Source organism: Tetrao urogallus (assembly GCF_951394365.1).
Source record: "Tetrao urogallus genome assembly, chromosome: 30".
Classification (NCBI taxonomy): domain Eukaryota; kingdom Metazoa; phylum Chordata; class Aves; order Galliformes; family Phasianidae; genus Tetrao; species Tetrao urogallus.
Genome location: NC_136843.1, coordinates 1,031,532 through 1,056,488, shown reverse-complemented (window position 1 = coordinate 1,056,488; position 24,957 = coordinate 1,031,532). Strand labels below are relative to the sequence as shown.

The 24,957-nt window shown below is 48.6% G+C and overlaps 1 protein-coding gene across 1 annotated transcript; it reads right to left on the bottom strand.

Annotated features, from left to right (window-relative positions):
• Positions 1–104: 104 nt before the first annotated feature.
• LOC306956425 (scavenger receptor cysteine-rich domain-containing protein DMBT1-like) lies at positions 105–19,495 on the bottom strand (the record flags this gene model as incomplete). Its single annotated transcript, XM_079547697.1, has 19 exons — positions 105–247; positions 373–489; positions 1,206–1,535; positions 1,860–2,216; positions 3,098–3,430; positions 4,116–4,442; positions 5,153–5,482; positions 5,666–5,995; positions 7,426–7,749; positions 8,398–8,727; positions 9,459–9,788; positions 10,944–11,282; positions 11,813–12,142; positions 12,514–12,843; positions 13,392–13,706; positions 14,090–14,419; positions 15,191–15,520; positions 15,633–15,962; positions 19,381–19,495. The coding sequence occupies 19 exons, from the start codon at positions 19,493–19,495 to the stop codon at positions 105–107; spliced, it is 5,670 nt and encodes a 1,889-aa protein (XP_079403823.1).
• Positions 19,496–24,957: the final 5,462 nt, after the last annotated feature.

The window sequence follows — 24,957 nt, the reverse complement described above, 5'->3', positions numbered from 1 at the left end:
TGCTCTGAAAAATGAGATGCAGGAGGAAAAGAGGAATGAGCTTGGCTGATGACCCCACAACGTGGGCTGATAGTGCTGCTTCTGCAGAAGGGATTGTACCAGCATCACAAGAGAGCATCTTCTCTGATGAGCTCAGTTGTCTCTGTATCAGCATCCTTGTGGAATTGTCCTTCAGCTGGATGGTAGATGGCTCCTGCAGTCTGGAAGGGCATTGCAGAGGCACCTCGCTCCCTGGGACATTTAAGGGCTGCAGAGCAAATAAAGGTAAGAACATACAGCTGTTGGTTTGGCAGCCACTGAACCCCTAGCCTGTGCTGCATCAGCGGTTGATGTACAGGGATAGGGGCCTTGAACTAAGGTTAGGGGACCCACCTGCAGCTTGGCCTGCTCCAGTGCACCTGCTCTTCAGGTAGAGCCACAGCAGGACCCCGCTCACCATCACCATCAGGATGAGCAGCGCTACCAGCGCAGAGCAGGACGATGGAGAACCTGTAGGGAGAACCCAGGTCAGGATCCCACTTCCAGCCAGCAACAGAGATGGGAGAAAATCTGACACCAAACAGCCTCATACCTCAGCATTTCAGTGACCAAGAAAGGCTTTCCTTAGACTTTGTATTAACGCACAACTAATCCCTTTCTGATCCAGTTTGTGCTGCCTGTGATGCTGTGGTGCCTGCAACACTGCACCTTTGTGTGGTTTGTGCCCCACCTAAAATCATCTCCCTGGGTATCTGATAGGCAGTAGGCTTTGAGAAAGCTTTCACATTCCTCAGTCCTGCTGTGCTGATAACCTTGCAAGGCTGCCATCACCTCACTGGTGTTGTCCTCTTTATTATATGGTATCCAAGACTATGGATAGATAAGAAAGGCATACTTCTGACCCCCATCCATCATTCCTTCTCTAGCCTATTTCAGGAAAGCTGTCAGGGGTGCCCAGAGAGTCCTTGAGGGCTGAGAAATCTGAGCTGCAAGAGGAAACTGGACAAACCAGCTTCTTCTAAGATCAGAAAAGCATCTCTGATGCTCCAACCAGTGAAATTTGGCTTCATTGTTTGTAGAAAACAAAGTGTCCACCAAGGAAAAGCTTGTTCTGACAAGGATGTGCCACAACCTTTATACCTCTCCTTTTGAAGTGAAAGGGCTGCATCCACCCTTTCGGCTTCTCCCCCACCCACCCCCTCTGCTGGTGGGCTTTATGCACTCACCTCTTGGCTCCGTGCATACCACACTGGCTGCCACGCGGTGCTGGCACAGCCCTGGGCCAATCTTGCTCTGCTGACACTCCAGGAGGAGTGACTCGCCACCGCGGCATTGCAACCCCTCCAGAAAGATGTAGTTTTGATCCTGGCTGACCCTGGTTCCTGTGCTTTCAGCCTGTGCTGGTCCACAGCCCAGCTGCTTGCAAACCACCTCTGCCTCCAATGAGCTCCAGCTTTTGTCGCAGATGCTGTACCAGGTGGAGTTGTACCGAACCTCCACACGCCCTGCACAGGGGCTTGAGCTGTCCCGCAGCCGCACTTGCAAGGGGTTGGTGCCTGTAGGGAAGAGCAGAGGGTGTGATGTAGGCTCCTTAAGCAGCAGGAGGCCTGAGAGACTAAGGGATGTGCAAGATACATGTGCTTTGCATGCCCATGCACTCTAGCAGGTATGGATAGGAATGCAAGATGCTGCCTATGTGCTCTTTGCATCTTTACCATGCATGAATTTCCCCTTGCAAAAGCATCCCCATCATCTTACGCATCTGCACATAATGTGATGCTGTGGGATCAAGTCAGAGCTGACTACATCCCAGCGCGAGGAAAACTTGTGCAGAACCTCTGTGTTCCCGCGCGTGCTTCCAGCGTCATCCCTGTAATCACCTGAGCACACCACTGCCGCATCTTCCTCGTGGTTGCAGTTATGGTTTCCCCAGTTATTCAGTCTGCACTGGGAGAGGCTGGCTTCAGTGCCACTGCACTCCACATCGTCCAGCCAGATGGGATCAGACCCTCCTCCGAAGTGAGCCTTGCCTGGAGCTGATGCCGCTGTCCCACAGCCCAGCTGCCGGCACACCACCTTAGCACTCCTTAAATTCCAGCTGTCATCACACACTGTTCCCCACTGCCTGTTGTGAAACACCTCCACTCTGCCAGCACAGCGATTCGGGCCATTCACCAATCGGATCTGCATTTCTTCCGTGGTGTTGGAGTCTTCTGCAAGGGGAGATGTGCGGTTTTCTGTTGAAGAGAAAATGAGGAATCTGTCACTATGCATCACTGAAAATAAAAAAAGTGCTAAGAGTTGCTAAGGTTCCCCCTGACTAGAGGTGTGTTGTGGTTTAGCTAAGCACCACACATGCTCACTCTCCCCTCCCCCCCTTCTCAGTGGGATGAGGGAGAGAATTGGGGAAAAAACAAAGTAGAACTTGTGGTTTGAGGTAAGAACTATTTACAAAGGTAGAAAAAAAGTAGAGGGGAAAAAAATATATATATATTCCATACAGTATGGATTATCCCTTTGGCCAGTTGAGGTCAGCTGTCCTGATTCTACTCCCTGCCAGCTCCTTGTGCCCTTCCAGCTCTTCACTGGCAGGAGAGTACAAGAAGCTGAGAAAACTAAAACATCCTTGACTCTGTAGAGAACTACTCAGCAACAACTAGAAATGTCTGTGTGTTATCAGTATTTCTCCCTCAAAAAGTCACCACCGTAGCAGACACTATGAAGAAAACCTGCTCTGTCTTGGCTCAAAATAAGACAAGGTTCAACCTCTCAACTCTTTCTGAGGAATTCATCTCACCTGGCTATGGAAATAGGGCTCAGTTCCAGCTTCAGACCCTACGGTGTTGGTATAATCTCCATGTAATTATGTGAAGCAGACAAAAGTGCCAGTGGGGACCTGGCTGGTTAGTAGGGGGAGTCAGACCCTCCTGGGAGCCAAGACCAGTGCTAGATTCACTTGGTGCCATGTGCGATTCCTATTTGTTGGTTATGAACTGAGCATCTGGGCTTCCTCAGCTTGGCACAGGGTTCATTGCCTGCTTTGCATGGTGGCCTGGGCTAAACTGGAGATGAATCCAGCCAAAGAAGAGGTTGCCCTATTTTGCAGAACTCAACTGACCTGAGCAAACCACGCCAGCATCTTCTCTGTGGTTGCAGTTATTCTGTCCCCACGGACGGGCCCGGCACTGGTGAAGAGCATCTTCAGTCCCAGCACAGTTCACATCATCCAGCCAGATAAGGCCAGTGCCTTGCCCAAAGTGAGCCCCCCTGGAGGCTGACTCAGCCCTGCCGCAGTTCAGCTGTCGACACACCACAGTGGCAGCCTGGAGGTTCCAGCCATCGTCGCACACTGTGCCCCATTGTCCATCATGCAGCACCTCCACTCTCCCAGCACAGCGGCTGGGGCCATTCACTAGGCGGATCTCTGCTGCCTCCACTGTGTTATTTTTGTCTACAAGCAGAGGTGGGTAATGCAGTGTTTAGAGGAATAGCTATCCAGGGAAACTTTCTGGCAGTAGCAAGGGCAAGGGCAAGGTGAATAGTAACCAGAGCATAAACTTAGGGCAGATGCCTGGCCTTGGCAGAAGGCATGTTTGCAGTGACATGCACCAATGCCCATCTTCAGCATTTTGACTCAGTACCCTGTAGGGATGGAAATAAATTCCTTTCATTGTGCCTTACTCTTCCTCTAGGGTCCTGCAGGTCCCACACAGTCTCAGTGCAGAGCAAAGCACAAAAGGATATCAACCTCCTACACATTTAGCCACAAAAACTGAAGTTAGAACAAATATAAAATTAATAGATGTGTGCCAAGGTGGGGAATAAAACAGGTGAAAGGTCTAAAGGGCAAAACATATGAGTTCCCTTGGTTTGTTAAGCCACGAGTAGACTGAGGAAAGGCCTCATGGCTGCCTGCAGCTTCCTCATGAAAGAAGAGCAGGGACAGATGCTGATCTCTGCTCTCCGGTGACAGTGACAGGACCTGAGGGAATGGCATGGAGCTGCATCTGGGGGAGGGTCAGGTTGGGCGCTAGGAAAAGGTTCTTCACCAGAGGCTCATGAGCACATGGCTTTTGGGTAAGGGAAATCCAACCCATGCTATTCAGGAGCCCCATATCTGTGAGTATAAGCATCACCTGAGCACACAACACCAGCATCTTCTTCATGTGTGCAGACGTTGACTCCCCAGGGTCTGGCCCTGCACTGTACGAGAGCATTTTCTCTCCCAGTGCAAGCAACTCTGTCCAGCCAGATGGGATCCACCCCTCGTCCAAAGGAAGCTTGTGTTGTGGCTGACACCGCTTCCCCACAGCCCAACTGTCTGCACACCACCATGGCATCATTCATGTCCCAGCCATCATCGCAAACAGTTCCCCACTGCTGGTTGTGAAACACCTCGACTCTACCAGAACAGCAATGAGGGCCATTCACCAGGCGAAGAGTTGATGTGTCATCTGACAACACTGCAAAATGTGGCGGGGAGACCATGCATCAACACCAGTGAGGTGGAGAAAAACATCCAAGGGAGAGCTTGACCACCATCTGCCTGAGCATCTGCAAGAGTGAGGTGTCCACCTGTTTGTAGTATGCGGACACCTTCATGTTTAAAGGATGATCCTTTGGAATCATTCAGGTGGCTGAGCTCTGAAACAGGTTGCCCAGAGTGTTTGTGGATATTCCATCCCTTGAGGATTTGAAGGCCAGGTTGTACAGGGTCCTGGGCAGCCTGATTAGTGGGTGACAACCCTACCCATGGTAGAGGGCTGGAACTGGGTGGTCCAACATCCATTCTAACTCAAGCAGTTCTGTGATTCTATGATTCCATGAAAAGCCTCCAGAATATGGGCAACCTACTCTTAGTGGATCTACCTGAGTGGTCCAGTCAGACCACATAACTTCCAGAGTCTCTTCCAACCTCAACCATTATGTGTGATTCTGTGATTCAGTGCCCCTTGAGATCTTGCTGCCTTGTCGGGTGTGCAAGGACAACTTAGAGAGGGAGTTCACCCTAAGACACTCTCTTTACATTATTTACATTGTTATAGGTATCATAATGGAAAAAAGCTCTTCTCACTGTCACAGAACTGTACTTTTCTTGCACCATCCTGCTCTAGTCCTCCCTAGGTATGTTGCGTATCAACCTGTCTCCAACAATGTGGCATCCATAGCTCACCTGAGCATTCCACACCGGCATCATCCATGTGGGTGCACAGTTGGATTCCCCATGGAGACGACAAGCATTCTGAAATGGAACTTTCTGTCCCGATGCAGGATACTCTGTTCATCCAGATGGGATCTGACCCTTGGCCGAAGTGAGCCTGGACAGGAGCCGAGAGAGCAATGCCACAGCCCAACTGCCGGCACACCACTATGGCGTCATTCATGTCCCAGCCGTTGCCACACACGGTCCCCCATCTCTCGTTCTGAAACACCTCCAACCTCCCGGCGCAGCGGTGTGGACCATTCACCAGCCGCACTTTGGCTGTAATCTCTAATTGTGAGTCTGAAAATGTGATAGGAGTGATAAACCCTCCAGGAAAATCCTGCACTCCTCTCTCAACCCCTCAAAAATACACAGATCCAGGACTGGCCTACTGCAGCATCACCATGAAGGCAGTAAGATGCAGGACAGAACCCATCACCAACTTGACCCCAGTGGTGCCCTGTTTTACAGAACTCAACTGACCTGAGCAAACCACGCCAGCATCTTCTCTGTGATTGCAGTTATTCAGTCCCCACGGACGGGCCCGGCACTGGTGAAGGGCATCCTCAGTCCCAGCACAGTTCACATCATCCAGCCAGATAAGCCCAGTGCCTTGCCCAAAGCGAGCGCCGCTGGGGGCTGACTCAGCCCTGCCGCAGTTCAGCTGTCGACACACCACAGTGGCAGCCTGGAGGTTCCAGCCATCGTCGCACACCGTGCCCCACTGCCCATCGTGCAGCACCTCCACTCTCCCAGCACAGCGGTTGGGGCCACTCACTAGCCGCAGGGAGTTGGTTTTTGAGGTGTCTGTCACTGAAAACACAATCTGGGATAAGCCCTTGGAGAAATTCATGCCTGTCCCTACCTCCATGATTTCCACCTTTGTCTTTTCATGTAGGGAAAAGTGAACTTGTTGAGCAGTTCACTCCATGGATGTACACAGCAGTAGGACAGTCCAGACAGCTATTTCTGGGCTGCATCATGTGCTGCTCAGCTGGAATAATAGGTCCTGTCCTTTAAGATGAATCCATCCTTTAGGGGCAAAGATGTTGGGCTTGGAGTTAATTACAACCCAGGTTTGGAGTTAGTCATGATGTTCGGCATAGTGATGATCATTGGATAATAGGACTGTAGAATCATGGGATCATAGTGTCATAGAACCATAAGAATCATAGAATCATAGAACCGTAAGAATTGTAGAACCATAAGAATCGTAGAACCACAAAACCACAAGAATCATAGAACCATAAGAATCATAGAATCACAAAACCACAAGAATCACAGAAGCATAAGAATCATAGAATCATAGAACCACAAGAACTGTAGAACCATAAGAATCGTAGCACCACAAAATCACAAGAATCATAGAACCATAAGAATCATAGAATCATAGAACCATAAGAATCATAGAACCATAAGAATTGTAGACTCATGATTCATAGTGATAGAATTATAGAATCATAGAACCACTGGATGTTTGGGGTTGGAGGGGACCCTCAAATGTCATGTAATCCAACATGCTTGCCATAAACAGGAACATATCTCACTAGAGCAAGTTGCTCAAAGCCCCATCCAAACTGACTTCAAACATTTCCAGGGATAGGGCATCCACAGCTTCTCTGGGCAACCTGTTCCAGTGCCTCACCACTCCCATCATGAAGAATGTCTTCCTTATATCCCATCTAAATCTCCCCTCTTAGTTTAAATCCATTGCTACTTGTCCTGCCACTGCAGGCCCTGGAAAAAAAAGTTTGTCTTCTAAGCCTCCTTTATGTATTGGTAGGCTGCATGGGGGTTGCCATGGAGCCTTTCTCCAGGCTGAACAACCTCAATTCTGTCAATTCTTTTGTTGTAGGCTAGGCACTAGCCCTCTGAGCATCCTTGTGATCTTCTCTAGACTCTATCAGGTCCACGTGCTTCTTGTGCTGGGGACTCCAGACATGGATGCAGCACTGTAGGTAGTCTCACAGGAGCATAGTAGCGGGGGACAATCCCTTCCCTCGCCCTGCTGACCACATTTCTTGTTATGCAGACCAGGATACAACTGCCTATCTGAGCTACAAGCACACACTGCTAGCTCAAATCCAGAGCAGGTCCTGCCCCTTTAGGGAGCAGTCCTGTGAATCCTGGCAGTAGAGCAAGAGGGCCCCCGCATTGCCTCCAGGAGTGCAGAGCCTTCTATGAACTCCAAGATCCTTGAACACAGTGCTGGCCCCTGTAATTCCATGTGTTGCAGGACTTACCTAAGCAGACCACACCAGCATCTTCTCTGTGGTTGCAGTTATTCTGTCCCCATGGACGGGCTTGGCAACGTGGGAGTGCATCCTCGATCCCAGTGCAGCTCACGTCATCCAGCCAGATGTGCCCAGTGCCTTGCCCAAAGTAAGCCCTGCCCGGGGCCGACATCACTGTTCCACAGCCCAACTGCCTGCACACCACCTTGGCATCGTTCAGGTCCCAGCCATCATCGCACACCGTCCCCCACTGCCCGTTGTGCAGGACCTCCACTCTCCCGGCGCAGCGGCTGGGACCATTCACCAGCCGTACATCAGCTGAGCTCAAGTTTCCTGCATTTGCAGACACCCCAAGGAAATTCATGCATGCATGATTGCAGAAAACCTCCTTCAGTCCCATCCCATCTCATCCACATGCATCCCACATAAACATCAGGGTAGCACCTGCATTAGAACATTAAAGACAAAAGGATTTCCCCCCCAGAAAGGGCTAGGCACTGCGGATTAATCACAGGAGTAAACCTCAGATTTTGCCAGGTGTGAAATTTGGCTGAGAGATGCTGCATGGGGGTTTCAAGAGCAGGAGATGCAAATAGGAGAGGTCTGCAAAAGGAGCATGCCTAAGCCTGCCCCATGCACCGCATTCCCTCTGGAGAGAGCCATAAGATTGTTCTGGCTTAGAGGAGACCTGTAAACATCATCTAGTTCCTGCAGGGACATCTTTCTCTGGAGCAATTTGCTCAAAGCTGAATCCAACCCAACTGGACATTTCTAATGATGGGGCATCCACAACTTCACTGGGCAACTTGTTCCAGTGTCTCACCACCCTCAACATAACAAAATTTCTTCCTTTTATCCCACCTAAATCTACTCTCTATTAGTTTAGAACCATTGCCCCTTGTCCCATCATTACAAGCCCTGGTAAAATGTCTTTCTCAGTCTTTCTTATAAGCCCTGTCTCCTGATGACCCCAAGTCTCACCTGAGCACACCACACCAGCATCTTCTCCATGATGGCAATTGTGGACACCCCAAGTCTTAGCTGCGCACTGTGAGATATCATTTTCCTCCCCTGTGCAGCGTACTTCATCCAGCCAGATGTGGCTGTGTCCCCACCCGAATCGAGCCGATCCCGGGGCTGACAGCGCAGTCCCACATCCCAGCTGCCGACACACCACCGCCGCGTCATTCATGTCCCAGTTGTCATCGCAGACTGTCCCCCACTCATTGTTGTAAAACACCTCTACCCTCCCAGCGCACTCACTCAAACCATCCACCAGCCGAAGTGTGGAAATATTGGAAGTCCCCGAGCCTGAAAAACACACAGGAATAGGCATTATAAAGGTTATGCTCATAGGGCATAAAATCTAATGAGCTGGAGAAGGATGAACATCCCTGTAGTTTGTCTAGGGGGTGTTGCTGCAGTAAGCTGCATGATCTAGGTTTACTTGATAGTTACCTACTTCTTGGACTAGAGGAAATGGCAAAGGACATTTTTCTATTTGTTGTTTGTGCTTTCCTCACTGCTGACCATCACACTGATCTATCCATGGAGGTTTCTCTACCAAGACAAGTATTAAATAGCTACAATGTGTGTATCATATTATCCTGGCATATTCCAATGCATCTTTCCATATTTATCCTCATGACCTGGCATTTAGCAGCATTGGAAGTCACTCTGCATGTTCTTAACCCAGGGTAAGGAGGTGCTGCATCTGCTGCCAACCAAAGAAGCATTGTTTTACTCTCCTGCTACCACTCCAGGAAGACTGCAGATGCTTTTCCCCAGGAAAAATTGAACACCCCTGGACATCTTCAGATATTAAGGTGTGTCTTAAGGTGCTGCTTTTTCCTACTGCCCATGTCCCATTCTCCACATTTGTCTATGTGTCCAGTAGCTGTCTTTTTTAACACAGTTTCCACCAGTCTGAGAGGTCCTGGACACAAGAACTATAGGCCAGCTTGCCCTCATACTGTTCCCAACCCTCAGCTTACAAGCTGGGGCTTGATCCATCTGCAAAGAAAGCACTCAGTGATGATTACCTGAGCACACAACACCAGCATCTTCCAAATGGCTGCAACTATAGAGTCCTTTAGGCTTGACTGGGCATTCAGTGAGGGTAGTTTCTGTCCCAAGACATCTCACCCCTTCTAGCCAGATGGGGCCAGACCCTCGCCCAAATGAAGACATCCTTGGAGCTGACACCGCCGTCCCACAGTCCAGCTGCCGGCACACCACATTGGCATCGTTCAGATCCCAGTCATCATGGCACACCGTCCCCCACTGCTGACTGTGAAACACCTCCACCCGTCCAGAGCAGCGGTGTGGGCCATTCACCAGCCGTAGGGCTTCTGGGCTCCGCAGGTCTGCATCTGAAAATATAATCAGTGTGAGAATAGATCATGGCCAGAAATTCCTGCCTGTCTGGTTGCCAGTAACATTGTGGATCTCTCCATCCTGCAATTTAGCAAGTATTGTACTTCTTGCATTGTGCTTTTGCTAATGCCACACATGCACGCATTAACAATCTTTAGATCAAGAGTGTTTTGCCCATGCCCTACATACTGGCCAAGTCCTTGCCACGTATTTGAAACTGAAGTCATGCTTTATGGGAAAAGATCAAATCTGGAGTCTCTAGACTGTAGATACACAGGTGCTGAGATGCTTGAGAGTGCTACATCCACATCACCTTATGCACCAGCAGCACACACAGTCTTAGCAGCATGAAAAGAATGTTCATCATCTTCTCAGCATGCATGCTGAGATGTCAGTGTCAATCACAGCAGACAGGTGAGGACTGTAGTGAAACAATCTGCTTATGCCACATGAAGTGTCTGCTTCACTGGTAGCTTCACTCCAGCTAATTCTCCACCACCCTTTATGGAGGGTCCATGTACAAGGTGCAAGCTGGCACATGTTTTTTTTCATGCTTCCCCTCTCCTGTTTCTGAATCTACCAATGAGAAAGGCTGGGTATTATTGAGTGTACTACCCTGATAGAAACACAGAAATTCCTGCATTCCTGACATGGTGCTCAAAGAGGACAGTTTCTGTCCCAGTTTGCCAGACGGGGCCATATCTTTATCCAAAGTAAACTGCAGCAGGTAGCGCAAAGGCAAACACAGCTGATCAATGCAGAGAGCCACTAATCACTCAGATAAAGGTATTGCATAAAAGCAGCCCTCTGCCTGCCCGCAATACATGCACCCTTTCCCTACTTCATTTTTGCCAAGAGCGAGTGTGCTGCATGGGAGAAAGGAGAAAGACATTAATTACTGAAGGTAATTGCAAGGAATAGTGTGGTAGAGAGAAGGGACTTCCCAGGAACTGTAAGTAGCATGGCTGAGGAATAGTGACTGGAAAAACATAAGCAGAGTAGCTGCCTGGACATACAGCCCTGCAGCATCAGGACTACTTGTGTTTTCTCCCAGTTCAGACAAGATAAGGAAGAGTTGAATGGTGAATTTACAGGGACAAGAGGCATGACCTCCCAAGGAGAGGGCTGATACCTGACTCACCAACACTGACCTACAGCCTCAGAGCACACGACACTTGCATATCCCTTGGACTTGCAGCTCTGGGCTCCCCAGAGCTTGACTTTGCATTCAAAGAGAGCTCGCTCCATCCCTATGCACTCCACGGCATCAACCCAGGTCAGATGAGGTCCTTCCCCAAATCTGGAAGAGCTTGAGGCAGAACGTGCTGTCCCACAGCCCAGCTGCCTGCAAACCACATAAGCTTCAGCCAGGTCCCAGCCATCAGCACAAACAGTTCCCCAGCGCTGGTCATGAAAAACTTCAAGCCTTCCAGAACATTTATCAGAGCCATTCACAAGGCGGAGATCTGCTAAGTCAGAAATGCCTGATCCTGCAACATCAGAAAAAAATAAACATGTAAGAGGACACCTTCTGTTCTGTGAAACCTTGAGCTACCAGAAATGCATTTGCACAAGAGGCTGAACAGCTTTGAGGGTCAAGGATGCACTGACAGTGAAAGATAGGGACGACTTTTAGATGTGACACCAATTAGCTGGAAAAAAAAAAGAAAAAAAAGAGGAGTTGGTGCCCGAGGCTTGTTCAGAATGGGCTTGGGCTTGATTGGACTAAAATTCAATATAGTTTAGGCTATTTGACTGATGAGAAGCTGCCAGGATTTGTGCTAAATAACACCAGTCAAAAGCATGCCAGAGATCTCATTGTGGAGATGCCAGCACAAATGGGCTATAGCCATTTAATTTTCTTGAGCTTTATCAGAGTATAGGTGCTGTCCTCCATCCAAGGGATTGATTTCAAAAGTCTCCATACTGGCTGCAAATTGTTCTTGAATCACAAGCCCTTACAACCACATGGAATCACCAATTCAAGCTTCAGGAATGCTTGCTGCTGTGTGATGTTTACCTGAGCACACCACACTGACAACTTCATGATGATAACAGTTGTGGATACCCCATCCCTTGAACTTGCATTCAGAGAGGGCAGCTTCTGTCCCTGTGCAGTTGACGTCATCCAGCCACATGGGTCCCTGTCCTTGCCCAAAGTAAGCCCTCGGTGGAGTTGATATTACCGCCCCACAGTCCAGCTGCCGGCACACCACTGCAGCATCCAAGAACTCCCAGCTGTCATCACACACCGTTCCCCATTGCCCATTGTGAAACACTTCCAGTCTCCCAGCACAGCGACCTGGGCCGTCCACCAGTCGAATTGGAGCAAAACTGGAAACAACTGAGCCTGCAAGCAGAGAAGCAACTCAGTCAAACCCTGAACATCCATTCAGTTTCTGTGGAGAAAGATGAGGAATGTTCATTTTCATTGGCAGTGCTTCACAGAGCGTTGTGGTTACATTGCCTCTGAATCCACAGCACTGTGGAGACACTCGTTGAAGGATCTGAGAATATTTGCTCCAGCAGAAAGTTGGATAAATCATAGAATCACAGAATCAGAGAATCACAGAATCAGAGAATGGCTTGAGTTGAAAGGGACCTTGAAGATTATCTTCTTCCAACAGTAGCCATCTTCCATCCAGTGGGATGGTGGAAGAGGACCTGGCCATATCGGAGCAGCTAGTATATCCCAACCCAGTCCTATGCACTGAAACCCACCTGAGCACACAACACTAGCGTGCTTTCCACGGCTGCAGCTGCTCTTTCCCCATGGGCTCGCTCTGCATTTCGTAAGAGACGGTTCCGTTCCCTCGCAGCTCACGTTGTCCAACCACACGCGCAGAGATCCAGCATCCAAGTGTGCTTCACCTGAGGCTGACAGTGCTGTCCCACAGCCCAGCTGACGGCACACAACCTCGGCATCCTTTTTATCCCAGCCATGGTCACACACAGCTCCCCACATCTCCTCGTGAAACACTTCAACTTGGCCAGCACAGCGATGTGAGCCATTCACCAGTCGGAGATGAGCAGGCTCTGGGATGATCGAGTCTGCAAATATCCAAGAGTGTTATAAATGCTGGAAATTTCCTTCCGTAAATCCCTTCTACATAATTCCTTCCATGCTTATCTGCTTACACTTAAGCTTCTGGCTCCTCTTCCAGTCACTAAAAGGCAAGGAGGAGGGGAGAGTAGGAGGGTTTCTCTCTATAACACAATACTGCTGCCACCGCTTGCACTACGCAAGTTTCTAATCCCCACTCCCACCACGAAAAGCTCACTGGAGAGTTTATTTGCACCAGACTTTCCCCCTCAGTGTTATTCTTCCTGTTGTTGGACATGGTCAGTCTCAAAGGTTCACGGGGAAGGTTGTCTGCTGGAATTCCTCCCATCTTCCTAAATAAATACTTTGGCGTGGAAGCAAGGGACCCTCTTCATTCACCAGCTGCAGGACAAGTTTAGGGTGACCACACTGACTACTGATGCTGAAACCAGGTCCCAGCTCAGCTTTCCATGACGCATGGACCACATGTACCCACATCTTCTAGCAAGCTCCCTGACTTCCTTCAGAAGTGAAATGCAAGAGGAGCAGCACTCACCTGAGCATACCACGCCAGCATCTTCCCAGTGGTCACAATTAGTGATTCCCCATGGCTTGGCCAAGCAGGCAGATAGTGAGTACTCAAACCCTGTGCAATTCACACCATCCAGCCACACGATTTCAGACCCTTGGCCAAACTGAGCCTGTCCAGGGGCTGACAGTGCTCTCCCACAGCCCAGCTGCCTGCACACCACATTGGCGTCCAGCAAATCCCAGTTCTTGTCACACACGGTTCCCCAATGCTTGTTGTGTAAGATTTCAACCCTGCCAGCACAGCGGCTCCTGTAGTTCACCAGCCGGATCTGGTCACCCTCTGCATTAAACGAAAGAGCAAAAAATGGGAGTTGGCACCCTGCAATCCACAAGTGGTTTCGCAGCACGGCAAGATTATCATGACACTGGAGCTGATCATTTCATTTAATGACATCAGGCTTATGGGCATTAGGCTCATTTCATAACCATGGAAAGGATGCCTGAGACCAGTGGACCCCAGCACCTTCTGGCAGAGGGGCAAGAATATGGAACCTGAAACTTCCCATTGCAACCATGCCAAGGGAAACAGCAAGAGTATCTCCAACCCGCAGGTGTCCCTCGACAATAAGGAAGCCACAGATGGCATATTATCTGCTGCAGAGGCAGAGAATTAAGGTGATAAACCAAGCATCATTCCTCCCATGTCACTCGCAAGTTGGTTACCTGAACACACCACACCAGCTGATGTCCAAGGATGACATGTGCTGTTGCTCCATTGTCTTGTCTTGCATGTAAAGAGGGCATTTTCTGAGCCTGTGCAGTTTATGTTGCCTGGCCACATCTGTCCGGATCCTTGACCAAAATGAGACCCAACAGGAGCCAACAGTGCTTCACCACAGCCCAGCTGCCTACACACCACTTGAGCCTCAGCCATCCCCCAGCCATCGTCACACAAAGCTGCCCAAGTGTTGTTGTGAAAGACCTCGACCCTGCCTCTGCAGCGAGTTGAACCGTTGACCAGGCGAAGCTCCATTGAAATAGAAATCCCTGAATCTGTAAATGAAAAGAGAGAGACATGACTGTTTGATGGAGTTGTGCATCCTCTGTGCGTGGTGAGCTTGCACCAAAAACTTCTTTAGCACCTTTTATGGCACAGAAAATGGTTGAGACAGACATGGGAATTCAATATTTAAGGATGGCTTGTAAGAAAGAAGAAATAATACTATTTACAGGGCGTGCTATGAGAGAAGAGGTAACAGCTTTAAACCAAAACAGGGCAGACTTCAATTAGATGTAAACAAGAAATTCTTCACTGTGAGGAAGGTGTGACAGAAGAACAGGATGCCCAGTGATGATGTGGATAAACCATCATTGAAAGTGATCAAAGTTAAGTTAGACAGGACTTCAAGCAACCTGAAAATTCTCCCTGCCCATGACAGAGATGTTGGACTAGATGATGTTGGAAGGTCCCTTCCAGACCAAACCATTCTAAAATTCTATGAACACCTGCAGAAAGCTTTGCATGGTATAGGTTAGTTGTCCCCAAGACAAATATGTGTAGGCGCGTGGTAATCCATGTATGTGACTGCAAATGCCCATTTGAATCTGGGGAATCCCAGACAGCTCACTTGTCTTGCAAGTCAGCAACAGTGAGAGGCAGCAGACATTCCATGGTAACTTGCCTGCATGCAGCACCAAAAAGTGACACTGTAATGAGCGCTCTGAGAACATGCTCAGTGCTGTTGAGCATTTACAAGATCCCCCACAAAACTCTGAAATATTCTGTATGCTGTCATTTAACCTTTAGATCTGAGTGAGAGTTACCTGAACATAGCACTCCAGCATCCTCTCCATGGTAGCAGTTGTTGACTCCCCATGCACTTGCCTTGCAGTCAAAGATGGATTCCTCTGTACCAGTGCAGTTCACCTCATCCAACCAGATAGTATCTTGGCCTCTCCCGTAGTGAGCCGCTTTAGTGGCCAGCACTGCTGTTCCGCAGCCCAGCTGCCGGCACACCACATTAGCATCAGCGAGGTCCCAGCCATCATCACAGATGGTGCCCCATCTTTGGTCATGGAGGACCTCCACTCTTCCTGCACAGCGGCTGGGACCATCGAGCAGCTGGAGCCGACCGATCTTGGAGATGTGGGATTCTGTAGACAACACAAGAGGAATGGTTGTGGGCCACTTGTGTACAATGAGGTACAGCAGGAAGGGGGACAGGCATGGCATGGAGGTCCCATACAACGGGCTGGTTGTGTCTACCTGAGCACTCCACGCTGGCATCCTCCATATGGACACAATTGTGATGTCCCCAAGGCTTGGCCTGGCATTCGGAAAGGGCAGCTTCTGTCCCTGTGCAGTTGACATCATCCAACCAGATTGGTCCTGTTCCTTCTCCATGCCGAGCCCCTCGTGACACCGACAGCACCGTTCCACAGCTTAGCTGCCGGCACACAACCTGGCCATCATGGGCATCCCAGTTGTCACCACACACCGTCCCCCATATCCCGTTGTGGAGCACCTCCACTCGCCCAGCACAGCGGCCATGGTCACTGACCAGGCGGAGTTCTGCCAAGTCTGAGGACGCTGAACCTGCAGAATCAAGAGGGAAAAGAGGTCTGGAGGTGTCGTCCTAGGGTAGATGGGGCTCAGCTGCTCACTTATTTGAGATGCCTCTGCCCCCTGGTGTTGGTCAGAGGAGAGGTTTCAGAGAAACTGCTGACTATACTACTACTTATCTTCAGCTTAGAGGAGTCTGAAGAAAGACCTCTTTGTAGCCTGAGGGAAGTGGTCATAGCTCCAATCTTGTCAGTATTCAAGAAGAGCTTGGACAACACTCTTTAGATATATGGTTTAACTTCAGTTGTCCTGGATAGAGCTAGAATTCAGGTCCTTGCAGGTCCTTTCCAGCTCAGAATATTCTGATCCTACATGGCCAAGGAAAACTGAGATGGCCCTGTGTATCTGTTTATATACATCTGAGTCCCATCCTACTGCTAGGTTGGGGTAATTCCAAGCACAGATACAGGTTGAGTGGAGAATGGCTTGAGAGTAGCCCTAAGGAGAAGGATTTGGTGGTGTCAGTTGTTGAAAGTATCAGCATGAACCATCAATGTGCTCTTGCAGCCCGGAAAGATACTATATCCTGGGCTGCATCAAGAAAAGCGTTGGGAGGTGATTTAGACTAGATATTAGAAAGAAATTCTTTACTGTGAGGGTAGTCAGACACTGGAACAGTTTGCCCAGAGAGGTTGTGGATGCTCTCTTGCTAGAAGAATTCAAGGCCAGGCTGCATGAGGCTGTGAGCAACCTGGACTAGTGAGAGGTATCTCTGACTATAGCAGGGGGATTGGAACTAGATGATCTTAAAGGGTCCCTTCCAATGAAAACCATTCTGTGATTCTGTGATATATGATTCTATGATTTCTCTCATTACTAGAGTGTGTCCAGAGAAAGGCAGCAAAGATGGTAAAGGGTGTAGAGGTCAATATGTATGAGGAGCAGCTGAAGCCGTTTGGTTTGTTCAGCCCAGAGAATACTGGGGGAAGCATGGTGGCCAGCAGATTTCTCATCAGGGAGATCAACAGATGCGGATAATTTTGTTGATATCAACAGAACCCGAGGGAAGGCATGGAAATACATCAGGGGAGAATTAGGCTGGGTGTTTAGGAAAAGGTTCTGCACTAGAGTGAGGAGGGCTTGGAACGAGCAGTGATCACAGCCCTGAGCTGAGGAAGCACAAGTAGTGTTTGAACAGCAGTCTTCGATATATGGTTTAACTCTTAGCCTGACCAGTACTGAGTGAGGAGTGAGTTCCTTCCAACTCAGGATAATCTATGACTATAACTGGTGATTGTATTCCTGTACATGCCCTGGGCTCCCTGAGGCAACACTAACAGTCCTGAGCGTTTGTGAGCTTTTAAATGCCATCTGTGTATCTAAATGCCTGAATTTCCTCCCCTTAATGCCAACATGGATCCCACTCCCCAGGAGTTCTCTTGCGGCTCATGCAATAGATAAACGGTTGTATAACAGCTACACACCGAGTTTGGAGAAGTGGAAGAATTCTTATTCATGGGAAGGTTTCCTCACTCTGCAAGACCTGCAGCAAAACATTGCCTCTAGTTCCTTATGCGTGCTTAGCACAAGCAGTAACAAAGTAGAGCAATAAGCTAACTGGAAGTGACTAATGCAGAGAGCCTAACAGTCAGCATAAAAATAAGTGCTGAAGAGCAATGTGCTTGCATTCTGTAAAGAGATTTTTGACCATGGATGATGATTTCCAAAGAACTGGGGCACCAACCTGTGCTCAGCTCCAGCACAGTACTGCTGTTCCCAGAGCTGAGTCATAAGCTGTGTTGGGATCTGGTGCCTGCATGTTCCCTCACTCAGGTACCCCATCCTCCACAACTGCTGAAATCTGAGCAGCTGAACGCCTCGTCCTCCTTTTATCCTTCTTCTACCAGCACAGAGAGAAAGGGGTAACACTGTCCACCTAAAATGGAACCTGCCTTCTGCAGGGGCACATCACTCTGCTGTTTGCTTTTATCTGCTGGTTCTCTGTCTCATGCCTGAGTTAGAACACTCAAGGAAGACCAATCAATTCCGGTTGGGAAAGTGCAAGTATTTCCCCAGATTAGTAGAGAGTCAGATATAACACGTGGGAGGTCACAGAGGCCAGAAGGAGGAAGAAGCAGTGTAGAAATCAAATCCCTGCATCATTCTTAGACACGAGCCAGAAGTAGGGATCCGTAGGCTTCCTGAAAAGGAGAAACTGTCCTTGCATGTGTAGGCTGGATTAGCTCAGCTCTTTAATTTATAAGGGCAGAGAGTAAGAAAATGTCTTTGCAAAGACACCACTAAAATTAACTTTGAAGATGAGTCTGAAATGGATGCACTACAGGCACTCACTTCCCAGACTCATGCTCTCCGTTCCCCATGCACATGGGCATTGTGCTCCCTTTCCTCATTTTTACTAAAAACTACCCTCTCAAAAGCAATAACAAATCAACCTCCCAGCCTAGACTTTGCAGAGCTGGTGTATTGCTTGGTATTTTTCTTTCATTGCCTTGGGCAGAGAATGAGAGGTCATGGCTACCCTAGGCAGTCCCAGCCCAGATGACTCCTATATGCCTAGCTGCCTGTACTGACAGAGAAAGCATCTTCCAAGTTTCATTTCCTCTAAACATGATCCGAAAAAAAGAGGGATGAGCTGAAAAAGCACTTAAGTAGTGCCCAGATCAAATAACCCACTTCTGCTCTGAGTTGTGGCAACTTGAACAAAACCCTAGGCCCCTTCTTAACCAATCCCATAACAAAGCCTGCATGGGGACATTGCTCTTACCCACCCTACCCCATGCAAATGAGAGCTGAGTTCACCTGAGCCCCCTGTATTCTGCTATACCAGTAATTGGTTGCATTCAGCCCTGAATAAACCAAGGTTAAACAGGATAGATAAAAACATCTCTCCTGTCTCCAAAACCATCACAAGATATTCCTTCTTGCCCCACAAGAAACATAGGATCATAAAATCATGCAGTCATACTATCACATTATTCCTTGGGTTGGAAGAGCCATTAAAGCCCATGTAGTCCCAACTGCCCAGCCATGGGCTGGTTGCCCCCCACCATATCACATATCACACCCATCCAACCTTCAAGGCCCCAGGGATGGGACAGTCAGAGGTACTCTGCACAGCCCGTGCCAATGCTAGCTATCCTATTTCCTCCTAACACCTCACCTGAATCTCCCCTCAATTAGTTTAAAGCCATTCACTCTTCTTCTATCACTGTCAGAACATGACAAAAAGTGGTCTCCTTCATGTTTATCAGCTCCCCTTATGTACTGGAAAGACTCCGTGAGTTGTCCCCTCAAGAAATGAATCCCAGTACCCTTGACCAGCCTGTGCTGTACTCCAAGAAACCCTGGATCCCCACTCCCACTCCACTCGCACTACAGGAGCACACATTGCGCATGGGATCCCTGTGGTCAGAAGCAAAGCATCACTCACCCCAAAGGCACACCATCAGGAGGAGGACCCCCACACTCTTGGCTCCAGTGCAGGTGGGTTGGTTTCTGCCCCAGGGGAACCTGGGTGAGGGATGGAGTGCACCAGGCAGCCCCATGTTCACACATCCATGGGCTGGAAGCTGGAGCAGCACACCCTGCTGAGGGCCAGCAGCGGAGTGCCAGGTCCCACCAGCCAGCTGGGAGGGACAGAGAGGAACTGGGGCAGATGGGAGTGACAGGCATTTCAGCAGCAAGCCCTCTTCCTGTTCCCTCCTTTGCTCTGGGCTTTTCCCTGCTTTGCCAGCCCAGCTTCCTCTGCCCCTTGGTCACTTGGGCTCTGTGTGAATCTGTTCCAGCAGGTGACCCTCTGCTCCATGCCACAGCCTGCTCCTATCTCCAGGTTGTGAAATGGAGAGCTGTTCCAGGAACGTACAGAGCAAACACAACCCTCTCTGCACCCTGGTCCCGTGTTCTACGTGCCAGCCCCAAGGGCATCTTCGTGGTCCTGCTGTGCCATGGGTACAGCACAAGATGACTTCTGCTGATGACCTGAATCATGCTTTCATGTACAGGAGTTGGGGAAATTAAATGTATCTGACTAGATTTTGGGGGATAAGAGTGCATCAACTGCAAGAAAATGAACTGTGAAATGCTGAAAATGCCTTTTAGATGGAGTCTGGATACTGCATGACACTGAGCTGGCCAGAAAAAACACACTCATGCCAGAGGGAAAGGGGGAAATAAATATACATATAAATACACTTGAAGAAAACTTGTATTCTGCTCCATAAATTTCCCCTAACCAGTGTGGGTTCCCACTAGAACAATCAACATGGCCAATGGCTAAGGCATTTGTATAAGTTCACTGACATTCAGGTTCAGTTTAAAAGAAAATGGACAAAATTATTCTTTTACTCAATAGAAGAATCAGGCGAGGCGCAGGAATTTTCTGGGTTTTTTTTTGTCTCCCATCCCTTGCAAAGTGCACAACCTCTTGGCATGCAATTTTGCAAGGAGGGGGTCAGAAGCATGCTACTGGGAGAAAAGAAAAAAAGAAAAAGAAAAAAAAAAAGAAGAAAAAAAAAGAGCTTGCAAAATCGTTAAATTAATGCCTCTTGTTGTTCCAAATGGGGATGTTAAGATTGTGGTGGGTGCTGTGCTAGTGGTGCACTGAAGATAGGGATGAGGAAGGATGTGACTCCAGTAGGAACAGGGTGGAGAGTTCTTGCCCTGTATGTACAGAAATAAGAAATGAAACCAAAGCCAGTTATGGGAGAAGGATCTAGCATGACCAGGATGATCTCAGGCTGAATTGAAATGTTCAGCCTGGCAAAAACCAACAGAGTTGTAGAGAAGATAGTAGGACGAATAAATAAGAGAAACATGAACTGCAGGGACATGCTGAGAGCATGCAGAGGTAGGGCTGCAGAGCAAAAGGAAAAAGATGTATATGAAACAAAAGTAAAACACTAGTATAAGAATGGTGGTGAAAAGCTAGAAATGAATCCAAGCTCATAAAAAGAAGAGTAGTTGAGAAAGGCAACTGCTTTCTGTTGTAACAAAGCTCAGTGTGCCCAAGGACTTTGTTCCCCTGCTCTGTCAACAAACAGGACAGCAACAAAGAAATTCCCGACACTGACCATCTCAAAAATGCTATGAACTGTCCTAGCCTGACACGGCCAGTGCAGCTGTGAGCGAGAGTGCTTCTGTTTTCGTAGCTTAGGCAAATAGCTGCTCTGAAAGTGAGTTGTGCTTCTGTGTCCCTTCTGTCCCTTTTGAATTTGTGTGCTGTGTCCTATGGGAATACTGAAAATCCTTCCTGAGATACTGAGGTCCTTGCCCAAGCTCAGATCTAGGAGGTGCTGATTCTACACATTGGAGACGTGAAGAACCCTCAGTAATCCAAGCTATCTGATCTGAACTTCCCTTAGTAATAGCAGGGCATGATTCATGGGTTCTTCGATACATCTTCTGCCTTGAGGAATGCAATCATGTTCCTATTATAAAGACATTTTCTAAACTGTGAACATATACACACACAGAATGATGCTGATAGTTGATTCTTTCCTCATACACAGGCTCCAGTCCTTTTCTCAGGCAGTTACTGAGACTGAGCCTTCCATTTTCCCCTAAACTTTGGGACAAGCAAGGCTGGAGGACTAGGTCTTCCTAGGCAGCCAGAAAAAAAATAAATAAAAGGCTCATATGTTAGCAGGGGATGTTTTTCTTCCCCAACCCTGTGTTCACATTTCTGCCATCAAACTGTGAACCTCAGAGACTTGCTAGGAACATGCGTGAACCCTTTCCCTGTTGAGGAAGAAAAGTCTTTGGGGCGGAAATTTATTTAGGGGAAAATAAAAACACAAAAAAATGGGTTGGTATTGGAGCTGGCCCATCTTTGTTGATGATCTAGATGAGGGCAACGAATGTATGCTCAGTAAGTTTGCAGATGACGCCATGTTGGCAGGAAGTGTCAATCTGCCTGGAGGTAGGAAGGCCCTACAGAGGGGCCTGGACAGGCTGATTGCTGAGCTGAGGCCAATGGGATGAGGTTCAACAAGACCAAGTGCTGACCAAGGCTGTGCTGCCATCCAGCAAGACCTAGACGGGCTGGAGAGTTGGGTTGGGAGAAATTCAATGAAATAGAACAAGGGCAAATGTAGAGTCTTGCATCTGGGCAAGAACCAGGTACCAGTATAGTCTGGGGACTAATCTTTTGGAGAGCAGTGTAAGGGAAAGGGACGTGGGAGTCCTGGTGGACAGCAGGATGACCACAAGCCAGCACTGTGCCCGTGTGGCCAAGAAGAACAGTGGCATCCTGAGGTGCATTAGAAGGGCTGTGATAGGAGGTCGAGAGAGGTTCTGTTCTCCCTCTACTCTGATGAGACTGAAATACTGTGTTCAGTTCTGGGCCCCTCAGTTGAAGAAGGGCAGGGAACTGCTTTAGAGAGTAGAGCGCAGAGCCACAGATATGATGAAGGGAGTGGAGCATCTCCCTTACGAGGAAAGGCTGAGGAAGCTGGGTCTCTTTAGCTTGAAGGAGACTGAGAGGTGACCTCCTTAATATTTGTAAATATATAAAGGGTGAGTATCAGGAGGATGGAGCTAGGCTCTTCTCAGTGACATCCAATGATAGGATAATGGGTACAAGCTGGATCATAGAAAGTTCCGCATAAATATTAGAAAAAACTTCTTCACGGTAACGGTAACAGAACACTGGAACAGGCTGCCAAGAGAGGTTGTGGGGTCTCCTTCTCTGGAGACATTCAAAACCTACCTGCATGCATTCCTGTGTGTCCTGATCTGAGTGTGCCTGCTCCAGCAGGGGAACTGGACTAGATGATATTTTGAGGTCTCTTCCCTGACATTCTGTGATTCTGTGAGTACTGCACTTTGGCCACAACAACTCCAGGCAATACTACAGGCATGGGGCAGAGTAGCTGGAAGACTGTGTGGAAGAAATAGACCTGGGGGGGTTGGTTGATACTCGGCTGAGCATGAGCCAGCAGTGTGCCCAGGTGACCAAGAAGGCCAATGGCATCCTGGTTTGTATCAGCAGTAGTGCAGCCAGCAGGAGCAGGAGGTGATGATCCTTCTGTATTCAGCACTGGTGAGGCCGCACCTCGAGTGCTGTGTTCAGTTTTGGGCCCCTCACTACAAGAAAGACATTGAGGCCCTGGAGCGTGTCCAGAGAAGGGCAACAAAGCTGTGAGGGGACTGGAGCACGAATGTTATGGGGAGTAGCTGAGGGAGCTGGGATTGTTTAGTCTGCAGAAGAAAAGGCTCAGGGGAGACCTTATTGCTCTCTATCAGTCTCCGCATGAATCACGGGGGGCGTATTCTGCGTAGCATCCCAGACTTACAGGGCGTAAAGTGCCCTGAGGATAACTGATCTGCCTGTTAAAGGCAGATGTAACAAAGGCATTGAGGACCTCAGCTTATTCCTTATCCTCAGTGGTCACATTCCCTGCTGCATCAAGTAAAGGATGGAAATTATCCTTGGATCTGTTCTTACCGTCTACATGTTTGTAAAAGGATTTCTTGTTCTCTTTTACCGCAGTGGGCAATCTGAGTTCAAGTTGGGCTTTTGCCTTCCTGACTTCCTCCCTGTATTCCTTAGCAACTTGCTTGTAATCGCCCCAAGTAGCCTGTCCCTTCTTCCAGAGAACATAGACTCCCCAGACAGAATGTCTGGGATTGGAAGAGGCCATAAAGATCATTTTTTCTTTGGCTTGGCAAATCTTCACCATAAACTGGTGCAGCTTGTGGTCATTTCTTCTCTCCCTTTTGGCACTGGGACATTCCTCTCTCCCAGCCATGGACCCTATGGTCAATGGTTTTGGGATCAGAATTGGCTCCATTGGTTGATCCATTAGGAATGGAATCACACACAAGCCATTCGTTGTGGCTAGCACAATATCTTACCCAACATCAGTAATTTTCAGACTCCTATATCTGATGACCTGACTATCTATTACCCTTCCATAGACAAAGGACCCATTTTTCCATCACGTTCACCATGCGCAGACTTCAGGTTAAGTCTCAACGTATCCCAGAATACATAAATAACATTGCATTCTTGCTCTTCCAGGTTTCAGGATTTTTTACTAGAATTCAAAAATTGGATTGAATAAATACAATGGGTGAGGTACTTCATTCTGGAGAGGCTTTGAAGCGCATTGTTCATTTTGCAACATTAGCTACGTACAGTTCAGTAGAGCATCCTGCTCACTTCTTCCTGGTTCAGGAAATGATTTCCACGGGAGATTAGAGGAAAAGGTGTTATCCCTGTTGGGGTGACGGAACGAGCAGGATTGTAGGGCTGGGAATGAGGGTTCTGTGCAGGCAAATGGTGTTGGGATGCTGGAGTCTACCTGGAGGATCATCCAAGGTTTATCATTTTGAGAAGATCTTTTTTGGAGACTGAAGGACTTATGGTGCTGTGTGTGGTCAAGGGTGAAACTGGGACCCCAAGAGGCTCTGTACTGTGAGCCAGGGCTATGGGCACACGTGATGGGATTGCTAGAGGAGATCTTCTTTGCTCTCCTCTTAGGGCGGTTCTGCTCCTCTGATTCCACAGAACAGTGTCTCTGCTGCTTTCTGAGGTCCTGAGAGTCTTGCCTTCAATATCAGAAGTGTGGCTAACTAAGACATCCCAGCATTCTCCATTTTCCTTACACGTGACTTGTCTGCAAAATAAAGGAGCAGGATAGTGCATAGAAGGTACAAACCCCAATCCCAGAAATGCATTCAAAAGCACAATGAGCCCTGCAGGGAGACCAGGGGCATCACGCATGGTGGTCCTGCTCTTACCCAGGATACGTCCAGCCTGTCTTCTACATCTCACTCCCAAGTACATGACCAACAGGATCCCACAGAACATCGCCACCACGCCAAGAAGACCTGACAACACTGTGCAGGAATGCGTAATGTCTGCAGAAAGAGTTCAGCGTGGAGGAGTTTGGTTAGATAGTTGGACCCATGCTCTCTTTTAGAGTTTCTTCTTACCCTTCATTTTTTCTGCACATTTTTGGGAAATTTCAGTATCTTCCATCACAACTTTCCCTGGGGCTCAGGC